The 22,052-nt window shown below is 41.4% G+C and overlaps 1 protein-coding gene across 1 annotated transcript in view; it reads right to left on the bottom strand.

The window, feature by feature from the left end:
• Positions 1 to 20,317, bottom strand: part of LOC104279692 (neurexin-3-like) — a gene marked incomplete at both ends in the record, with an annotated part of 113,883 nt that extends 93,566 nt beyond the window's left edge. The window contains 2 exons of the mRNA XM_009877067.1: positions 13,296 to 13,322; positions 20,114 to 20,317. Coding sequence (XP_009875369.1) covers positions 13,296 to 13,322; positions 20,114 to 20,317 — 231 coding nt within the window. The remainder of the gene's footprint in view (positions 1 to 13,295; positions 13,323 to 20,113) is intronic.
• Positions 20,318 to 22,052: the final 1,735 nt, after the last annotated feature.

Here is a 22,052-nt window from a genome sequence, read left to right as displayed (position 1 = left end):
AGGATAATGTTGATAACAGACTGATGCCTTAGTTGTTGCTAAACAATGCTTATACCAAGTCAAGGACTTCTCAGCTCCTCACACTGCCCTGCCAGTGGAGGCTGGGGATGCGCAGGGAGCTGGGAGGGGACACAGCCAGGACAGCTGACCCAAATGAGTCGAATATCAACGGGGGAGAGTTATCCAGGGGGTACCATGGCTCAGGCAATGGTCAGCAGGCAGTGAGCAACTGTGTTGTGCATTGTTTTCAATATATTATTGTTGTTGTTATTACTATTATTATTACTATTATTTTTCCCTTCCTTTTTCTGTCCTGTCTTCATCTCAACCCAAAAGTTTTACTTTTTTTTTTTCTTTTTTTGGTCTCCAAGTTGTCCTGGCTGCTTATACATGGATACTACCCTTACCAGTAAAAGCAAAACTAGGATTTTCTGTTTCCTGAAAAGAGGTAATTAATACTGAAACAGAAGTCGCAATATACTTTGCTCTGAGGGCACCAAGAAAATGATTTTATCAAAGCCAGGCTAGACTACCTGTCTACTATGTCAACATTTCTCTGATGTTAGAATAGATACCAGGCAGTATTTGGGCCCTGGATGTGAGTTGGTTCACCTCCTCAAACTATCTCATCCTTTTCAAATACAAATATTGTGGCTTCTCTTGCCTGTAGACATGTAAGAGCTGGTCACAATAGAATGTTGTAGAAATAAGGAAGGGCTCGGGAGCACTATCTGGGATGCAAGACTCCATCTCTAGCCACTGTATAGATCCTAGAAGCTATAGACATAATTCTCAGTGCTTGAAAAACTAAGTTGGAAGTGCAGACCAACCAAAGAGGAACAGAATTGGAACAGTGGACTGGAGACTAAAGAGATTTAGAAACAACTGTCTCTATAGAGTAACAGTTTGAACTGAGCTGCACTGCCACAGCACGATAGCTCCCTAAGGCCTCTTCACTTACAGTATTCTTAAACTAACAGCAAGCAGAAAAATGTACAACACTGTAATCGACACCTGATTTTCCACTGTGAGATTTTCCTCACTCAGCGACAGTAAGAACTGACTCAAACTTCCCTACCATCTTTGATGCCTAGGAAACAGGTTTTGGATTTATTTCACCTCTGTATTTGTAGCTATGGAAATTGTGCACTAGTGAGTTTGTTAGTACTTCAGATCATTTGCTTCAGAAAAAGCTGATCTTAAGATGTGGTTTCAGTACCCTTGGGAAATCTCTTTTAGATTTTCTTCTTCTCCACCCTTCCCAAACCTGTCCAGGATTTATGCTGGATCTACTAAGCCTGGGGAGGAGTGGCTGGAGAGCTGCCAGACAGGGAGGGATCTGGGTGTGTTGGTTGACAGTCAGCTGAACATGAGCCAGCAGTGGGCCCAGGTGGCCAAGAAGGCCAACGGCATCCTGGCCTGGATCAGGAATGGTGTTGTCAGCAGGAGCAGGGAGGTGATCATTCCCCTGTACTCCGCTTTGATGAGGTCTCACCTCGTATTGCGTCCCGTTTTGGGCCCCTCACTACAAGAGGGACACTGAGGTGCTGGAGAGGGTACAGAGGTGGGCTGCCAAGCTAGGAAAGGATTTAAAGCATGTGTCCTATGAGGAATGCCTGAGGGATCTGGGGCTGTTTAGCCTGGAGAAGAGGATACTGAGGTGAGACTTTATTGCTCTCTACAACTACCTGAAAGGAGGCTGTGGCGAGGTGGCAGTTGGTCTGTTCTCCCTAGTGTCAAGTGACAGGACAAGGGGAAATGGCCTTAAGTTGCACCAGGGGAGGTTCAGGCTGGATATTAGGAAGAATTTCTTTACTGAGAGGGTTGTCAGGCATGGGAACGGGCTGCCCAGGGAGGTGGTCGAGTTGCCATCTCTGGAGGTAGATGTTGTCTTGAGGGACAAGGTTTAGTGGTGTTGATAGAGGTAGTACAAAGGTTGGACTCGATGATCTTGAAGGTCTCTTCCAGCAGCAAATGTTCTATGATTCTATAATTCTATTCCAGCTTCAGAAGACCTGGAAGTGTAAGATCTGGAACTACTGTGACCTAAGGCAGAACGTGAGCAGTTATTTATCAGTACCAATACAACTAACAGTGTTCAGCTCATGGAGATTATTTTATCCCTGCCAGCCCAATTTCAAGCATATTTGTAGTCTGAAAAGCAGCTAAGCACTTTCCTTTCAATCAGTACACAGCCTGCAAATTTCTAAAAAGTTTGTTTGCAATAAATTCACACACAGACTGTTCTTATACATTTGGACCCCTCCATATGCTATTAGTGCAGAAGGTAACACAGTAAGAATGCACAATCCTTGTCTGTGTTCATACTTCCCTCTCTCCTAAAAACTGTAGAGTAGCACCAGGGCTGAACAGCTGCAAAAAGCTTTCCCTCACTGTCAGAAGTGCTTGGGTAATGGTGCTGTGTTTGGGCCGGGCTGAAGGCCCGTAATGTCACTGCTACTGCTTCTGCATAAAATGCAGAAAATGCACATTTCTGTTGTTCAGTAATTCCATTCAGGCAGTAATGCCACAACTATTTCAGTCTTGGAAGGATTAAAACATCAGCATAAGAAGAATCCTCCAAAGACAAAAAGAAGCTTAAGAAATCGTAAGACAGGATTTTTAACTTTAGGCTCAAATCTCGGCCCACTAATAAACAGAATTAAATATACTTTCTGTGCTGCGACCAAAAAAGATATGCCAAAATAAAGCAATGCGTTACCTTCCCAAGTTGCAGGTGGGAGGAGAAACTAGAAAATCTCCAGCTCTACCACGAGATGGTGCTCTGTCCCCTCTAAAACAGACGCACGGAGTACCCCCAGAGGAAGGAAAGTTTGAAGTGGATACTGACACTCGCAGCCTAAGCACACACAGACAGTTGGGGTCATAACTGATTCTCTCTAAGCATCCCTGCAGGATGCAGCATTCCTGTAAAATACCACTGTGCTGCTGGAGGAGTCACCCAGCCAGTGAGAAATTGCAAAAATACCACTGAGTGAGTCTGCTGAGCTGGAAACTTGAAAACTACCATGCTGTGGCAAAAATCTTGACATCTGGATAATCTTTTCAGTTCATTCAGGAAAATAAGACCAATGAGAACTACTACTAAAAGAAAAAAAAAAACACTCCTGAATTTTCATATCGTTTTCATGCTGCTTCTCTGCTCTGTTGCATTTTAATATGCTTGAAATAAATCAAAGTGTGACCAGTGAGAGAAATATTATAAACTGATTACAATGAAAACTGGTCAATTTTATTGGCACTGCTTTCAATAAAATTTATGATTTCTGGACAGGCTGGAGAGTGGGGCAGAGAGAAACCTTATGAAATGCAACATGGGTGAGTGTGGGGCACTCCACCTGGGGAGGAGCAACCCCACAGATCAGCACAGGTTAGGGGCTGACCTGCTGGAAAACAGCTCTGTGGAAAAAGACCCGAGTCCTGGTGGATAACAGGATGACCATGAGCCAGCAAGGTGTCCTCGTGGCCGAGAAGGCCAATGGCATCCTGGGGTGCATCAAAAAGAGTGCAGCCAGCAGGTTGAGGGAAGTGATCTTCCCTCTCTACTCTGCCCTGGTGAGGCCTCACCTGGAGTGCTGTGTCCAGTTCTTGGCTCCCTGGTTCAAGGACGGGGAACTGCTGGAGACGGTACAGCAAAGGACTATGAAGATGATTAGGGGATTCTAGTCCCCCATCTGTCTTACAAAGAAAGGCTGAGGGACTTGGGCCTTTTTAGTCTGGAGAAAACTGAGGGGAGATCTTATCAATGCTTATAAATACTTAAAGAGTGGGTGTCAGGAGGATGGGACCAGCGTTTTTCAGTGATGTCAACTAACAGGACAAGAGGTGATGGGCACAAACTCGAAAACAGAAATTCCATCTAAATATGCGGAAAAACTGCTTTACTGTGAGGGTGATGGAGCACTGGAACAGGCTGTGTGGAGGCATGGTGGAGTCTCCGTGTCCGGAGACATTAAAAACCTGCCTGGATGCCACCCTGTGCAATCTGCTCTAGGTGAACCTTCCCTGGCACAGAGGTTGGACTAAATGATCTCCAGAGGTCCCTTCCAACCTCTAACCTTCTGTTTAGGAAGCAAGTTTCCTTTAATTTAAAGCTATCCTTAGGAGCAAAATATCATAATAAATGGGAAGTAACAAACTTTCATCTGCTGTAGTATAACAAAACATGGAACTAAATAAGGCTAATTTTCTGCCCATCACAAAAACAGGCAGTGATATTACCCAGGCTTGTGGCATCAATATTTTTGCAATTCTAGGACTACAATCAGCATTTTCATGAGAGAGTGTGGCAGAATAGGTTATGAAATTGAGGTGTATGTAACTACTGTTACACTATAATAGTAACTGCTACTACTATATGATTTGACCAACTGTGTATTGACCTCCAGAAATCTCAGTGGTTATCTACAAATATGCTTCTTCCCTTCCCTTCTTGCATTAAAGTTGAACCAAAAGTTGTTACACGATATTCAATTCCATCTCTCACAGTAGAACTGGCTACATTTTAGCAGTGATGTTCATTTAATTTGTAACTGCCCTTACAAGTGCTGGCCTTATTCACTATCCTACTGGGCAAACTCACCTTACAAGCCTACAAGGGGAAAAAAAAGATCTCTCGCGCTTCTACACCTCTCTCAAGCGGCCTCTGCAATTACGCCACTTTTACATTATTTTGGCCTTCAAAAACAGAATTATTAAATTCCTGCAACATTTGCGCCTGAGATTTTCTCTTACACTGAACATGCAAATCCACCTTATTCAAATTAGACTGTAATAAACTCCACAAGATGCACACAATTTTGACTACACATGTCAACTGGAATAGAGGGAATTCATTCAAATTTAGAATCCTTCACATGCATACAAAAGGATTTGGGTTTTGGGACAATGAAATATCAAATGTAAGACCCTTAGTCAGCTAAGAAAGGTTCGTGGTTTTGCGTGCAGCAGAACAATTTGACAAACACTGTCTCACCTCTTGGAGCTAAGAGCTAAACTCCAAGAATTCAAAAGGAGCACCATGCTAGAGGGAAAATCGCAATTTTGTTTAAATGCTTGAATGCTGTAAGAACATTTTTCATTACACGGTTCTAAAGATGATAACAGCTTGGTGAAGGTGGCAACAGCTTGCAACCTGAAAGATGCTGATGTGAGTCAAAAGCAATACCAACTACATATCCTCTTTTCCCTGACAGTTAAAAAAGGGGCTGAATAATTTCAAATAAGATTTCTCTACAAAAGAGAACAAAAAATAATCAATGAAATGGAAAAAGAAATGGCCAAATGCTTGATGCCTGGACAGTACATACAGCACTGTTTCAGTCTACCTTTGGTCCTTTACTTCAGGGCAAGGCAGCAAAAGCATTGCCTTTTTAAACCCTATAGCACCATGTCCACAAACTCTGAAGACTGTAGTTGCTTCTTGAGCATACTGGGTCTGGCTGCGAGGGAGTTAATTTTCTTCAGTCAGCATGGCACCATGTTTTGGATTTATGAGCAAAACCAGTGATGATAACACACAAGCTGAGGGAGCAGCAGTGTGGCGCTTAGCCACCTACAGGGGTTAAACCAAAACACTGAGGAAAGTGCAAGCAATGACAGCTGATCTGAAAGGAACAACAAATCAATTTATACAAAGAAACTGGCCAAAATAACAAACTGAGAAGCATACAAGTTTTCCTATCAAATTCTTTTTTCCCCAGGCATCCTGGCTGAGATCCTGCAAACATTGCAACAACAAAGAAAGCAAGGCATCCTATTTTCCCCAAACTGACACAAGAAATTAAGCTTATATTATAACAACTGGTCATAAGAGAAAAACATTGCTGACTAGCAACTAGTTAATTCAATGGCTCATTAAACCAAAAGCCAGCATCACATAACTTCAGAAGTTAACCTACCCACAAACTTCATCCTAGGTTACTTCAAGGTACACCCACAGCATCTTTCTCCTCTGGCAAAAAAAGTAAAAATTACAAAACACCCTAACCTTTTCATATTCCATAATTTTTGTTCTAGCATCCAGAATCTCATTATTTAATCGGAATTTCTATCATTAAGTAATGGGTACCCAGCTTTGTGGTTGACAGTGTGACTGATGTGGTTGTTTTGACTTTTCTCCCTCCACAGTAGTTCTCATTTTTAGTTAATCCCATGGAAGGGGTCAGGGCTACAAGAACTGACAATTCTATAGATAAAAATGTACAGCACAAAGACAACCTTTCAAGAAGTGTTGAGGAGTCAAGAAAAGATGCTGGGGTGGGAATGATATCCAGTAAACTGGCACAGCTGTTTTCCAAAAGCGGGTCATTGATTCCTGACAGACGATTGCTGAGTTCCTACAGTTAGTTTTCTTTCCCATCGCATCCCACGGCAACAATTTAGTTAAAAATAACAGAATGCATTCCACACAGCTCTGCTCTCAACAGCAGCATCTCTTCAAACTGATGACCTTAGAAGACCTGCTGAGGTCTCTCCCTGAGATTTAGAACTGAAGTCAGACTAGAGACTTTCAAATGATATGACAGTATTAGCTGGAAGATAGAGGCTAAACTGCTGTTAAGAGCTCGGGCTAGCTGAAGCCTAGCAAATGGACTTGCATTTGTAGCCCAGATTTATGTCCCCTGAAATATTCTGGGATGCAGTGGCCTTCTGATATCACAAACTGCAGTTTAGGATTGCAGAAATGAATTAATTACGATATAGCAAAATCTTAATCTTTATTGCACTGTCTGGATGAGGAGGATTAAAGACACTGTGAGAAGCCTGTGCTCATTATATCCAGTGTTCTGCACCCAGTAACGCAAACCACTAGAGCTCTTTACCGGTTACTCCTTAACCAGTATCTGCTGAGCCTTAAGACTCACTGATTCAAGCCTTAAGTTTACTGACAAGGTAGCAGCCAACACAGCAAGCGGTACTTGTACTGATTAGTATTTGCTTTTCTTTCTCTTTTTAACATTCAAAGTCTCATTAGAGATGCTCTCTCTGGTTTGTTTTCAGACAAAATGAATCACATATAAAATACTTACTTCCTCCTAGTTCCTAAAGCATGAGTTAGCAGTTTTGTGCTGATTTTCTTGGAATAAAAGAACAAAGTAGATATCCTGGCAACTAATTACAGAATTTAATCTAGAGAAGACATATTGTCTAGACAGCAGAGAAGCAGAGCAGCTTCTAATATGTGCCTCACCTTTTGCCTCTCACCTAGTCAGAAGATGTCCCATGTGGAACACAGCCCCAAAGGGTATTTTCTTCTCCACTGCAACTGGTAACTGCATTTGGTCGCTACCTTTTAAAAACAAGCTCTGGAGTACTATTTCATTTTGTAGAGGTACCAAGCAACCTCTGAGTTAAGAGCTTAAGTTAAAAGGTTTTTTCCCACTGGGGACATGGAGTGGACTTAAGCAAGCATAAATCAGCTGCCACAGAGAAGAGGGATTTTTTAGCTTATGTCGTAAAGCTCATCTGCATACCCACAAAGAATCTTAGAGAGACAAGAGCAGAAGGGAAAGTCCAAATAATATCTTCTTGGGTTATATTCAGGCCCATCACAGAGGCCTTCAGCCCATGAGAGGCCCATCTGTGCAAGCCCAGAGGAGCACAGGGGCACAGTGGTAGGTGGGAACACAAACCAAGGACACCTAAGGAATGAACACCTTGTTCTCTCTCAGGGCCATCCCAGTAGAGCTATTAGTTCCAGTGTCCAAGTGTGAACTCATCACCTTAAAACATCTGGAGCAGCTCTTGAGATCACCTTTTGGACTAAGGGGGCAGCTGTCTAGGGTGGGACACGTGATGCAGAGGAAAAGCGGCTTGTGATCAGTCAGACTTACTATGAGATGTTTAGGGGACAAACCAAAGGCAAAAAAGGGAGGAGTTCAGGTGATTTGGGGAGGAACAAGCATGAGGAAATAGAGGAATAAGTGGATAGAAAGGGCTGGTCATGCACAAACAGTTGCTGGTCAGTCTGCTTACCTGGCCATGCCCCACGCCTGATCAGTGCGGCCTATCCTGTCCTTCTGATTAAATCCCTTTCTAACATGGCTCTGGGTGAGGTCTCTCTATTCCGCGTGCCTGAGGGTGTACAGGGGTGCGAATGCAGCAACTGGAGTCAGAGTACGGGCCACAGGGCCTGTTTGTGCTGCCAGCTCCTGGACGGAGTGCAGGTCTGTCCCTGGGTGATGACTAGCAAAGTGCAAACCAGGAGAATACATCTCCAACCTCACCAGTGCTTGACCCTGAGAACAGGGAGCGGCAGAATCACCTCTCTCAGGCCGCTGGATCCAGCCTGGTACGTTTTCCTCTAACAGAATTCTTAGTTTACCATCTGACGAAACACCTGGGAGGACTGCTGTTTCATCTCCTGACAGAAGGAAAAGTCTTCCAAAGACAGGCTTACTCCCTTCCCTTCTGCACTGCAGTGCAGCAGCAGCACAAGGCCAGGCCCTGACTACTCGAAGGTGAAACCATTCTCAGGTAGGTTGTACAGATGCTACAGACACCAACTTTGCTTTCACCACCACAATATGACATACTAATGACTTGCCACTTTTCATGCTGCATAAGCATACACTTTTTCCTGATTACGTTTAAATGGAGTTAGGAAATACTAGAGTCACAAATATGTTGTGTACATTTAATCATATCTCTTCACTTTCCAAATAATGCTTTCATGTTAGAGTACTATTAAGCTTTTATTAAAATCACAGCAGCATCACTAGGAATCAAGTAAGTGCACTTGGTTTTACAACGTTTTTATTAGATTAGAGTTAGCATGGCTTCCTATTTACTTGTGATGATGGGAAAAAGAAAATTCTAAGCCTCCCCCAAACATCACAGAATCATAGAATGGCCTAGGCTGCAAGGGACCTTAGAGATCATCTAGTCCAACCTCCCTGTCATGGGCAGGGACGCCTCTCAACTAGATCAGGCTACTCAAGGCTCCGTCCAACTTGGCCTTGAACACCTCCAGGGAGGGGGCAGCCACAATATCTCTGGGCAATTTATTCCAAAGTCTTGCCACCCTCGTACTGAAGAATTTCTTCCTAAGGTCCAATCTAAATCTATTCTCCTTCAACTTAAACCCATTTCTCCTTGTCCTATCAGTGGACACTCTTGTAAAAAGTCCCTCCCCAGCCTTCCTGTAGGTTCGTTCTTATTTCATGTTGTTACAGTAACACTTGGTAAAAAGAAACATTAATGTTGCATTGAATTAAGGCAGTAAATACAGTAAGCATCGCCACTGAGAGAACAAATCTCACATTCTACTTTTCTTCTATTGTCCTAAGACCATCCAAAATTAATTGGATCTGAAACATCATACTAACTGTGGGGCTTCAAAGAGATAGGATCAACTTGTAGTGATTGGGCTGTGCTTGTTCATCCTCTTCAATTTGTCCTTTTACCAAAAGCTAAGAGAAGAGGACCAAGATTTGCTTCACAAGTGATAAAAAAGTAGGTGACAGCTCGTCTGGTATGGTAGTGAGATGAAAATGCCCCTTTATGAAAGAACAAGCAATAAGACAAGAGTATTCATTGTCTGAAAGGCAGCTACTTTTGGAAGACCAAACCTCCTGTAAAGGTAGTGTCAAATTATGTGACTGAGACTATTGACACATCAAATAAAGTGTTTGGAAGAAGGAGAGAGAACTAGGCCAAGAAAAATAATGCAAGTAGTATCCTAGAAAGAACACAAAGTTAAAACACCTCCCAAAGCTAGTATATCTGTAGCACACACAGCTCTGTCCTCCACACTTAATACTGGGTAGAGTGCTGAAAACTATCCTCATCTGGACTGATATAAAGCAGGATCACTGAGAAGGGAATAAGAAAATTGAGGACTAGACACCTCTGAAAAAATGAAGAATCAGAACCTGATATTATGGCACAAGCTATAAAACTATGACAACTTTAACTTTCTTTAAAGTGAAATATGTATTTCAAGAAACAGTTTACAGGACATGGACCCAAGAGCTACTCTTCTTTAGGAAATCCTACTAAAACCTGCAAAATATATGTACACAAAAATATAACAGTATTCAGACTACATCTGGTTTCCCCATAAATCCAGCTAACAAATTGTGCTATCCATTATGTCTGCATTATCTTGAGAAATCATTCAATGCATCTTCACACAGTATATTTTGAGATCCCGATCCAGCTTTTGGTTGTACTGATTTTACACTCAGAGGAAAAGAGAGTTACTACCCCGTTATATTTGTGTCAGCAGCAGCACTATTGGGTCCTTCTAAATTCAAATTCTGTCAGTGTGTAGCAACACCTAAGATCAGTTTAGGTATCTTCAAGAGTGAAAGGAGAGTAATGAGATGAGTATTAAAACAAATACAGATAAAGTAAAAAAATATTTCTGTTCCACGAAACTATGTCAATCTTCCATTTCAGAACTGTGAGATATGACAGTGATGAGAAACAGGGAGAGGCTAAGAAAAAATGAAGTGCTAGAAAACAGTATTTTGCATCAAACATATGACAACCCAAAGATATAGAAGCAAGAAACTCTCAATTCTTTCAATATAAATTAAAAACAAGTATACAAAAAATTAAATGCTTACCTGGGACAATATAATAGACTTCTCTCAAACAGCATTAGCTTTAGTGCTTGCTGTTGTAGACTCTTTAACCTACACATTCCATGAGACCCCAAAGGAACAGCTCTGTTTACCTTTAAAACCATGTACCAGGTCCCTTCTATTCAGTTAGCAATGGTGACTGTTTGACCTGAAACTCTTCAGCTGATTGGAGATCCTATTTGTCAAGTTACTTTAAAACACTTCTGCTCATTTCAGCAGACTCTGGCAGACCCATCTGCATGGGGATTATTCCCTCTGCACAAGCAAATATCAGTGTGCCTGCAAGAATGTTTACAGTGATATTTGGTCTGCTCATGCCTAACCATAATTTATTCATGCAAGAGTAAGTATTTTTTCATCAATCAGTTCCCAGTAGGTTCTCTTCTAGAAAACAGGACAGATGACCGAAATCATTGCAACAAGCAGCAACAAAACAAGGTGTTGGAGAGACTAGGAGTAGGGTTGTTAATTTTCAGAAAAGTATCATAACAAATAAAGTAGAAAAATCCAAAATGTTTTAAAATAAATAAATAAACAACCTTCTGAGAAGACTGTATTTTAAAAATGCAACAGGCTCAACTATTAAAAATGCATGGAAGCAAAATGATTCAAGATGTTTTGATGCTTATGGGGAAACTAACAAAAGCACTGGATTCAGAACTTCTTCCCACTGCTCTGATTACGGGATTCTCTTTTCCCTCCTCTTCTTTTTTGAATGTTTCTCCCAATTACTGCTAGATTTTTATTTGCATGAAAATCAGACCATTGCTCCTTGCTACTGAAGTTGATTCGCCACCTGAATATAGTTTTCTGTAGCTAAACCTTTAACTACCAGCTGTCATCAAAAGTTATAGATAATGAAAACAACATCAGGTTGTTGTCCAGTACCAGAGGAACTGATATGGATGCTCAGATGACACCCATCATAAAGAACTATGGTGCAAGTGTTTAGAGTTACAGGTGGCTAAACAGCAAGAGCATATGAACTCTTAGAAAGCAAAAGATCCTATTTTTATCCAAATATCCTTAGCACTGCTGTGTAAAAACTGGCAATCTCAGCTAGCAGAGATTCAATACATGTTTTCCTATTACCCATTCTATCCTGAAATACAGTGTTAAAACTTTGAAGAGAAAAAGGAATTCAACAAGAGTTCTCAAGCTTTGAGTCCTATAGGACTAATCTCACATAGCTCTGCAATAGGACTGACAAAGGCTGCAGTTCTCAGTGCTGTGAACTTGTGATCAAGCTCCTACAGCACATCAGGGCTCACAGCTGGAATGACCACACATGAGCCAATGCTTTGTCTCTGGCTACAGGCTCCCAGGGACTTCTCAAGTATATAAAAGTAATTGCTTCCACTTCCCTGCAAAGCAGGATCTCAGCTGGCTGGTAGTGACCAGGAGGGAAAGTTGATCTGTTATCTGCTTACATATGAATTTATATTTTTCTATTTGCAACCACAGAGAACCTTTTAAATTTTACAAATATTGTACACAGTGGAAAAAACAAATGACTGTCCAAGACTACAAACCTACTCCCGGTCCAAAACGATGGTAAAGCTGTAAAGAAACTGCTTTACAATATTATTCTCTTGGTTCTGCTAAATTGGCTCTGCTACTTAAAAGTTCTATGTTTGCTTCTGAGGCTGCAACACACTCCTTCTGTCTTCCTGCTAGCTTGGATGGGGCTCACTGGTGAGCAAAAAGACTCTAGAAAACACACAGATCGTCCTTGCTTTTTAATCCGTTACGGCATCTCCAAAGTCAGGTTTAGACTTCCACAGATCTTTCCACATAAAATGTAACGCAGAGGATCTGTCATTTCAGGAATCTGGTTTCAAGCATGATAAGCCTCAAAGCACACTTGAGAGCTAAACGGCTCCATTTGTCAGGAAATGGTTTTTACTTTGAGGCCTTCATCAGCTTCAACCAGCTCTTGAAATAGAACAGAAAAGATTTTGTTTGCTCAACCAGTCTAGAATTTTATATGATCTTTCACTATTATTTTTCATAAAGATTTTATAAACTTTCTTCCCTCCTTTTACAAACTGAAAGGGATCTTCAACGACTCAAAGATCCAGCTGGAATTTACAGAAACTTAAGAGTGGTAAATGCAATATGAAAGGTTATCACACAACTCTTATTATATACTAAAAATCTAAGATCTAGTTTTTCTTTCTTCTATACCCAAATAAAAATTACTTTGAATAAATATTAGGTCAAGTTGTCCCCATTCTGAAATAAAGTGAGAGTTTGAGGTGGGCTTGTTTTATTTTTTAAATATGCATGCCTTTTTTTTTTTTTGTAGTGGAGAAGTGCATACAGTACCTGTTGTTATTTTTATGCGATTCTTTGAAAGTTTTCATAAAGACAACAGGTTACCAGTGAAATATAATATCAGCTCATCAGGTTCCTCAGGTGCTCTTCTGCAAAGCTATGAAATAACAGTTCATCTCCTCCTTGGAGAAACCGAACACAAAATTTTCACATACAATCACCTTAAGGTCTTCCATCCTCTCCCCACAGCTTCACATCCCACCCAACCCTTCCATTTTGCAAGATTTATTTAAAAAAAAAAATAAAAAAAAAATAAATAAAACCAGTTTATAAAACAGCAAAGAAAATAAAGTTATTTTAATATATATAGAAAGAGAACAAAATGAAACTTGAGGGAAAACTTACTGGCGTTACAGTTTATCCTGATACAGTCTAGATGGGGAAAAATAAATGAAAGATGAAATTGCATCCTTCAAGGTAACAGCTGCAGACATCCAAAAACAATCAGTCCACCCTTCCGGGGACAGACACACGCAAAGAGATGTGGCCATTTTATACTTATATACAATCTGTACAAGTTCAGGAGTGGGTGTATATGTACAGTATATTCTACATAAATATCTGTTACATAAATATATATATATACACACATATATATATACACATATGTATAGAGAGATATACCAATATACATATATATCCACATGTTATAGAGCACAGAAAGCTATTTTCTTTCTATAGAAATCTATGCATCTAAGAGTATCTTCTACTCCAGACCATGAACTGATGTGAATTACAATAAAAAATGGATAATTAAGACCAAAAAAATCTCCCTCAAAATGCAAGTAATATTCCAGTGACATTTTGCTTTTTTAAAGAACTTCAGCAATTTCTTGAAGAAGCTTGAAGCTCAAAGTGAACCTTTACACCTAGTTTCTTTTGAATTAATTCATATTGTTATTGCATAAATACACCATCTGTCCAACACAGAATACCTGTAAAATCAGCCTATGAGGTTTGTTGGTGCAATATTTAACCCTTTCCAGCTCTCCCAAAGACAGACCCTCTTCTCATTCCCCCAATGCCAGCCCAGACACATTTGACACTGTCCATTCAGGTGAGGAAAGGGTTAATGTACTGCCCATTTGTGTTCTATCATAAAATGGCCACTTGCAAACAGCTAACCGCACGAACGCCCAGCCCAGATTTCAGCTAGTTCTGGAGGTTGGGAACACTTTTTAAATTTATTTTTTTTACTGACAGGGGGAATGGGGATTTCTTTCAAAGGTCCCCAGCCCTGCCAGTCCCTCAGAGCCCAATCTCGTCTTGCTGTCTGAACGCCAAGACTGAATGGGATGCTTGTAACGTTCAGGGAGAAGAAGAAATGGGCAGTGAAGTGGCAGATCTGGGAACCTTTGCTGGCCCTGCTTTGTTCAGAGGTTACAGGCAAGGAAAGGATGACAAGGGGTGTATGGAAAGAAAAATAGTGTTCTGCTTGTGGAATCTAGTCCATGGTAACTGAGGAATCTGCACAAAGAAAACAAACTGAGGTAGGAAAGCCTGAGCTAGAGGGCTTCTGAGCATTGCTTCTCTCATTTAACAAACTAATGCTCAGCATATCTCAGGAAACGACCCAGAAGAGGATCTCTTGTTTATAAATGCCTACGTACAGTCTTGTGAACACCCATTACTGTGGTGCCTGACATGGGCAAGAGCTATCATATCAGTGCTACTTTGGGTCATGCTGACCTCTCAGGAAATCAAGGCCAGGAATAACAGCACCGTTCTACTGGACACCTTGTCTGGACAACTAAAGCTTTGACCAGGAGGAACGACTGCATCTGTTAGAGAGATATGGCCCAGCGAGAGGGATTATACAGAACGACAGAAATATGATGCAGTTTGATGCTTAACTGGACAATTTTATGTTTACTCAGACAGATGTAGGAAAATTATTTCAGCATCTGAAACTAAATGCAGTTCTTACAAAACGAAAGAGGGGAAAGAATAAGAGTCTATAAATAAAGAGCTGTAATGAGTAGGACACACCAATCAGGAGCAGCATAGCCAGAGAGAGTCTGTTTTCAAGCAGAACTTCTCTTGAGAAAATCTGGGTTTGGTTTTGTGCGATTAGGTTTGTCATGTGTCGTCAACCGCAACAGAAAAGTGGGAGCAAACAGCCCTGGAGCAACTGGTACGATCACCATACAGTGGTGGCTATATCCCTTACAGGACTTGGGTGGGGTAAGGGGAGCTCTGAAGTACGTGCTGGGGAACTTCCCTCTATGACCTGATGGAGAGTGAGACTGAGAGCAAGAGCGAGAGAGACTCCCAAGCCTCACTGCAAGCAGGTGAGATCAAGAGAGTTGTTACAGCTGGAACAATAGGGGGATTTTTTTAAAGGCTAAACAGTAAGGGTGCTGGAAAGGGAAACATGGCTGGTTCTCGGTGACATTCATCAAAGTTAGAATCTAAAACCATCACTGTGTTATTGATGTCTGCAGAGAAGTTTTGCATTTTGAATTTTCTTGCTGTGATACTGAAATAACTCTATGTTCCTGGGCTTACCCTCAGGCTGAATCACTGACTACTCCAGGTGAAGGGATTGACATTTCAGACTGAAAGCCAATGTACCCCTTATCCTGCCTGCCAGCTTTCTATTTCAAAGGACAATGAGAGACCAGGCCACTGAGGGGGGTGCTCTGATAACTACCATGGTGCTATGAGATCCCCAGACTCTGTGATCACAAAGGCTCTGCAATGTCACACAACGGGGTGCCAGGTGGAAACACTCAAGCATGCTCCAGAAGAACCAGCTCCTGAACCAGACTTGGTCCAGCTGGGTCAGTGGGGATCCCTTATGGCAGCTAAGTGAGTGCATCTGCCTGTGCTGCTACACCAGCACTACCATGCTCTCCACATTACCTTTAAAGAACAAACATGAGGGTCTTTTGTGCATTCTCTCAATTCTGAACCTTGACCAAAGCAACCAAAAAAAAAATTCCAGTCATTAATACATGAAGCTGTTTTCCCTCTCTTACATCAGTTTTTAGAAAGGGGGAAAATACCTACTTTGCTCTAAACTCATACAACACTACGAATCCAAAGCAGAGGATGCTTTCCCTGGCAGTAAGGTGCAGATTTATCCTTGTCTTTGTGCTCAAAACAGCAGCACCTGAGGAATTCAAGAATAATTAAAAGTACTGCTTAGGATTCCTCCTGCACAGTAGCAGGGCAATAAAACTTCTGATAATCATCCTCTGGGGCTCTCAGCCCTGTTATCAGCTTCTCCTGACGAGTTTTACTTTATTTAGGTATGGCTACACTCCTGACTTGAAAGAGGTTTCCCCTTAATTTCAGTTTTGAAGACTGAGTATGCCTAAAGAGCTGTAAATCAGTCACTTTTGCAATTGCACCAGGAATCTGGAGGACAGCAGAAAAGTGAAAACACAGTCTGTAACTGCATGGGGAGCAGGATGAGCTGGGAAGAGACATCCTATAGTTCCTTTCTTTCATTATTTTTCATAATGTAAACTGGAAGCTGCTTCCTTAGTGTTCAGATGTTACATATTCCACAGCACATCACCTGGAAAACAGGCCAAAGACTCTCTTCTTGCAAAAGGTTAAATCGCTCCACTGCAATTAGCTAACACTAGAGATCAATCGTTTCGTTTGAATAGAGATATCTTCAGCAGCAGACAGAAATCTGCAAATCAGGCCTGTGTTCCTTACCATTTGTATCTTTATGCCTGAAAATAGTGGTATTTATTTGACATTGCTAAGGCCCCAGGCTGTTTATTCCTTGAATCAGAAAAGTCACCTTTGCTGTGTAAGGACAAAGTGTTTGTTCCTTTTGATGAGCATCCTCATGTGGTTATGAAAGAGCACTTTTAGGCAAGACTAGGACAAGAAAGATAATCAGGTCCTGGATGTTTCTAAGCTCCCTCTAGGTTATTTCCTGTGGGGAAACCAGATGAGGTCCTGTGCACACTCCTACCCCAGGTTACAGTGTGGCTCCTTGCCCCTCTCCTACTTGCATGCAGTCAGACTGTGTACCAACTGGGTAACTGGCAGCTGACAAACATTTTTGCATGTCTATAACAAAAAAAAAAAAAGAAAAAAATAAGGGCCTTTGTTTGTACTGGTAATAGCAAAGAAATTTATTAATAAGAAACAGTGTGAATGGGCATACAACTGCAGGTCTGAGTGTATGCTTTGCACAAAAGGAAATCTGGCATAAAAGTTCATGTGTTTAGACAAGAAAAATAGAATATGTGCCTGCTCTGTTCATGTGTAGGAATGACAACAGAAGCCTTACATTCACGAGAGGAAGAGATGTCTTTGTCACCCTTGAGTAGATTTTAGGAATAGATAGGCCAGAGGGGTGATTACACTTCCTTACAAGAGAACTGACTTAGATTAACAGGAGGCAGGAAGCATTTATTCTAGTCACCAGTGACCTGAAGATAAACCAGGCCAGGATAAAAAAAAACCAAAACCTTGACATAATCTTTAATAAAATCAGTGACACTACAACCTTCCCACTCATCAACGTGAGGAAAAACATGAAGGTGGGTCTCCCAATCGGACCAGCCATTTCTTTCCCTTTCTGCACATCTCAGCACCAGAAATGATTCCCAAGCATGTTCCAAGCCATGATTTGCTTTATTTCTCTCTCTCTCCTTGCGCTCTAGACTTATTTCTTCAGGCCCTTCTCAACAGAAGTGAGATCTGTATCACATGTGGACTTCTTCACACAACAAACACTCAAACTACTGTGAGATGTGCTGTCACCACACAGATTGCAGCACCTCAGGCACCCACAAGGGAAAGGTCTGAAGCAACTTCCTCGCCCCTCTTTCTTAGAGAATTATCCATCACTGCTCTTCCTTTCCCTCTCACCTTCTACAGCAAGCACCCAGCCGCCCGTGCCCACCCACACCCACTGGGGGATGCCTCTCTCCCGGTTTGGTTTGGACGCTGAGTGCTGAGGGAGTGAGTGGGATATGCCAGCCCCTGCAGGCTGCTCCGTACGCTCTGTTCTCAGGGCTGTTTGCTGTGCGGGCCGCAGGCTTCAGGCCTTTGAAGGGTTGAATACCATCTTTTGATTTACATGGCTGATGGGGTATGGGAAAGCTTTACAACTGAAATATAAAGAACAGTTTAAAAAAAAACCGAACAACCTGGAAAAGAAAGAAATAAAAGAAACAAAAAAGCATAGGAAAGACCTTAATAACCACATAAATTATAATAAGTAATCAAATGGAATAGATCAAAGAAGAGAAAAAAGAGACAGCTCTTAGCAATAATATTAAATGACTGATAAGAAAAGCACAATTAAGTAACTCACCACTCAAAACAGTCTTTGTTTGCACACATCTGTCACGGCTTAGACACACAGGGGGATGCTGACACGTAGCTAGTCAGCACTGAACAGACTCAAGTTTTCAGAAGTGCTGTTGCTGACTGTTTCTTGCTGGTAACGGGATTTTGGCAGGGTCAGATAACAAAGTCTTGGTTCTCATTGCTTTAATTTTGGCTACGAACAGTCTCCTTAAAGAGTTAGATGTCACTTACAGTAGAGAACTGAAAATGAGTGGCTCTAGTAAGGTCATTCTTCCTCAAATCCATTTCTTCAACAGCAAGGTAGTTTTGCCATTTTGACGGAAGTCAAGGAATATATCTGATAGCTTTATAAATCTGAAGAGAGGAGAGGTGAAGCTCAGTCCAGGTTCCAACAGTCTAAACTACCGTTCTGTTGAGTCGGGCATAGGAGAGTGCTGATGGGTTTCCACTGATGCAGCCTGTAGTCACTTTTGGGAAAGATGAAACCTCACAAGAGCTCCCAGCTAAAAAGCTGACAAATCTGTATACACATTGCTTCAGTCCCTGCAGCTACACATGAATAGCCTACAATTCTCTGATTCAATTAACACAGGGTTTGGTTTACAGATTTTGTCCCTGTATTAAACCATCAACCTTTCCAAACATGTAGACCATACATCAATTTATTTATTCTTTAGCCACATCTTTTAGATGCTGGCTAGTCAGAGTTGAAGAGTCTAGCTCTAGGCTATGTGATGGCCTAACTGACCCCAGAGAGCGTTGAAGTGAACAACACCAATCAGGCACAGTGCGTTGACAGACCCTGAGGGGAAAATATTGTCTGCCAGTATGATATAAGGAAAACTACAAAGAGTAAGCTGTAAAAAAAAAAAAAAAAAGAGGTATATTTAGGGTTAATCTAAATATGCCCTCCTCCTATTCACATAGGGTCTAAGTCTAGGAGGCCCTGAACAGCCAACTGGAGTAATTCCCCCTGTTCTCACTGATTTTAAAAGGAAGAGAAAGATACAACAAAATCAAACACGCAGTACCTTTCCCAGATGAAATAGTGATCGTTTTTTATGAGGTCTGGCAGTTTTCATGCTGTAGTATTTTTCATATGGGAGTATCAAAGGTAATAGAAGTAGCACTTACTAAAATACTGCTATTTGTTATTCAGTACAACACCTCAAGACCGGTAAGAAAATGGATTGATGTAAGTCTAATACCACAATCACTCCTGATTTTTTTTATAGTTGGACTTGCTTTTAGTTGTCTTCATTATTTTATGAGAAAGTTTAACTCTAAAGAGACAGAATACGACCCTTTGGGATGGAGGGGATGCACTTCTATTATTCTTGCCTTCATTTTAATAAACACACAATAAAAAACAATTTTATTAGAATTCTATTAGAAAATAGAAATAATTAGAAAAGTAATAAAATAAACCAATTTGTATCAGACACTGCCAAATTCCGTAAAGGGCACGAGATTTGCAGGACTTTTGCTTGCCATAATATCCATTCCACTTCCCTCCCACATTTGGCCTTGACTGTTTTGAGTGATGCTGGATGAATGAGGGATGTAACTGATCAAAAGATGGACCAAGCAGCATGTCTCACACATAGCTCACCAGTCCCAGACCAAGAAAGGAAACTTAAAAACTTAAAGACTTAAAAACCAACACTGTCCATAACGAAGAACTGACAGCAAATCTTCATGCAGCAACGCAGAAGAGAATTTCTCTCCGCATAAGAATATCATTATGAAGGTCTCAGCAGTTATTTTAGAAGTCAATCCAATCAAATCAACAGAAATTAAATAAAATTACTAAAAAAACCACTAATCACAAGCCCAAACTAATAGTGAAAGGGCAGTGGAAGGTTTTTATACGATACCTAAATTAACCATAAGTTTGACACGGCCTCCGTCCAGCTCCAGGCGCAGAGTGTCAGCAGAGTCTCGTGAGGTGGTTGCCATCAACAGCCCATAAGCACGCTGGGACATGAAACGGAAGGACACATCTTCTGCTTCTGTATGCATGACCATAGGCATGATGATCTTCATGTACATGCTGCCGTCATAGCTCAAGATAGAGGCCTCTGCAAGGAATCGGGAAACAATGACAAAAAAAAAAAAGAAGTTACATGTTTGTGCAATCTTCACTCCTGAAGAACTCTGACAGCTATCGTAGAGCACTGTGTATACAGAAGCCACACCACTCGCCACAGAAAGGCGTGTAACTGGGAAAAACACAGCAACCCAATGCGGCAAGTGTGAGCAGCAGACATAAAGACAGGGTATTCACCACAACTGTAGGCAGCAGTACCCATGGAGACACAATCCCCAAGGACAAACGTGTTAGCGCAGGGCCCTTTTGTGATAATGAGCTGGCAAAGCCTCTGTTTTTCACATCTTTGAGAAAATGCGATCTCCTCCATTAGTCCAGCCTTCCCTAGAACTAGCTGTAAGGACTACTTTAAACAACGTCCACAGCACTTCTACCAGAGCATTTAGTCTTGCCTTGGAAGGCTCAGAGTTCCTATTTCTGCTACTCTTAAGAGCAGTTGCTTATTTAGAGAGGAATTTCATTCCATTGCTAGAATTTTAAACAAAAACAACTGTATAAAGCAAGTTACCTAACAGGTCTTTTCTACATAAAATTTGGCTGGTTTGTGATTTTACATTTTTCCCCTCAGCTAACAACTAATGTTAGTAGAGCTCTGCTGACACAACTGATGGCACTACAGCGCAAATGAAGAAAGGAACAAATCAAAATCAACTGCAAGTTTCTCATTCAAACACAGAAAAAGTCAGGAGATGGAGGCACAACAAAAGCCAGGAGGAGAGAAAAGAAAAAAACAGCAGGGAAAGAAATTATATTTTTCTGTTATCTCTGAGGATGCCAAAGAAAATGGGAAGTTCAGTTGAGCAAAGGAATTACAGTACTTAACATTCTCTATTTGTTCAGGGTCTTGCCCCCAGAAACTGATATTATTCTCTAAGGAAGTAGAATTAAAGTCTTGCGATAGAAATGCAGCAACCACTACAGCATGGCAATCATTATTTCAGTCCAGGAATATGCTCCAAAGCATTTTTATCCAAAAAATTTACAAACCTATGTAAATATATCAATGTATGAATCAGTGTCCCTTCTCCCCACAGCCAAACCCTACCGAAGGCAGAGCTGTAGTGATTGTGCCATGGAGGACTTGCACCACAAAACTACCTGTAAATATCCCAGAGGTTATAGAAGACCAGTTCAGGTTCCTAGGCATACGGGAAGGATTGCTCCATAAAGCACTCTTACCAGTGCCTCATCCAGTTCAGCTACAGTTTTCACAAATGTTTGGGATTCTCACCAGGCACTCCACACAAAACCCAGAAAGCTTGCACCCCATCTAATTTAACCAACTGCAATAACATATAATTGAAATCTAGATGACTCTTTTTTTTCACCCTTTTGTTCCATATTTTCCAACCAGTCCACTCACGCTGACAGGAGCCGGACTTCTAGAGGGAAATAGCAAGCTTGGCAGAGGCAATCCTTACGTCCTCTCAGTGTCTAAATGTCAGATGCTAGAGTTGAGTAGATGGAGGAGAAACTGAAGAACAGCCATATACCCATGCTAGAAAGGACCCATTTGGTCTGGATGACCAAGTAGTGCGGTGTGTTGCTAATTGGTTGAAGGCAAGAAGTCAGAGAGTTGTAGTCAATGGGATAGAGTCCAGTTGGAGGCCTGTGTCTAGTGGAGTCCCTCAGGGGTCAGTACTGGGGCCAGTGCTGTTCAACATACTCATCAACAACCTGGATGAGGTATTAGAGTGCACTGTCAG

The sequence above is a fragment of the Apaloderma vittatum genome, unplaced genomic scaffold, assembly GCF_000703405.1.
Source record: "Apaloderma vittatum isolate BGI_N311 unplaced genomic scaffold, ASM70340v1 scaffold219, whole genome shotgun sequence".
Taxonomy (NCBI): domain Eukaryota; kingdom Metazoa; phylum Chordata; class Aves; order Trogoniformes; family Trogonidae; genus Apaloderma; species Apaloderma vittatum.
Note: the sequence above shows the minus strand (reverse complement) of the source record. Positions and strands in the feature narration are given on the sequence as shown.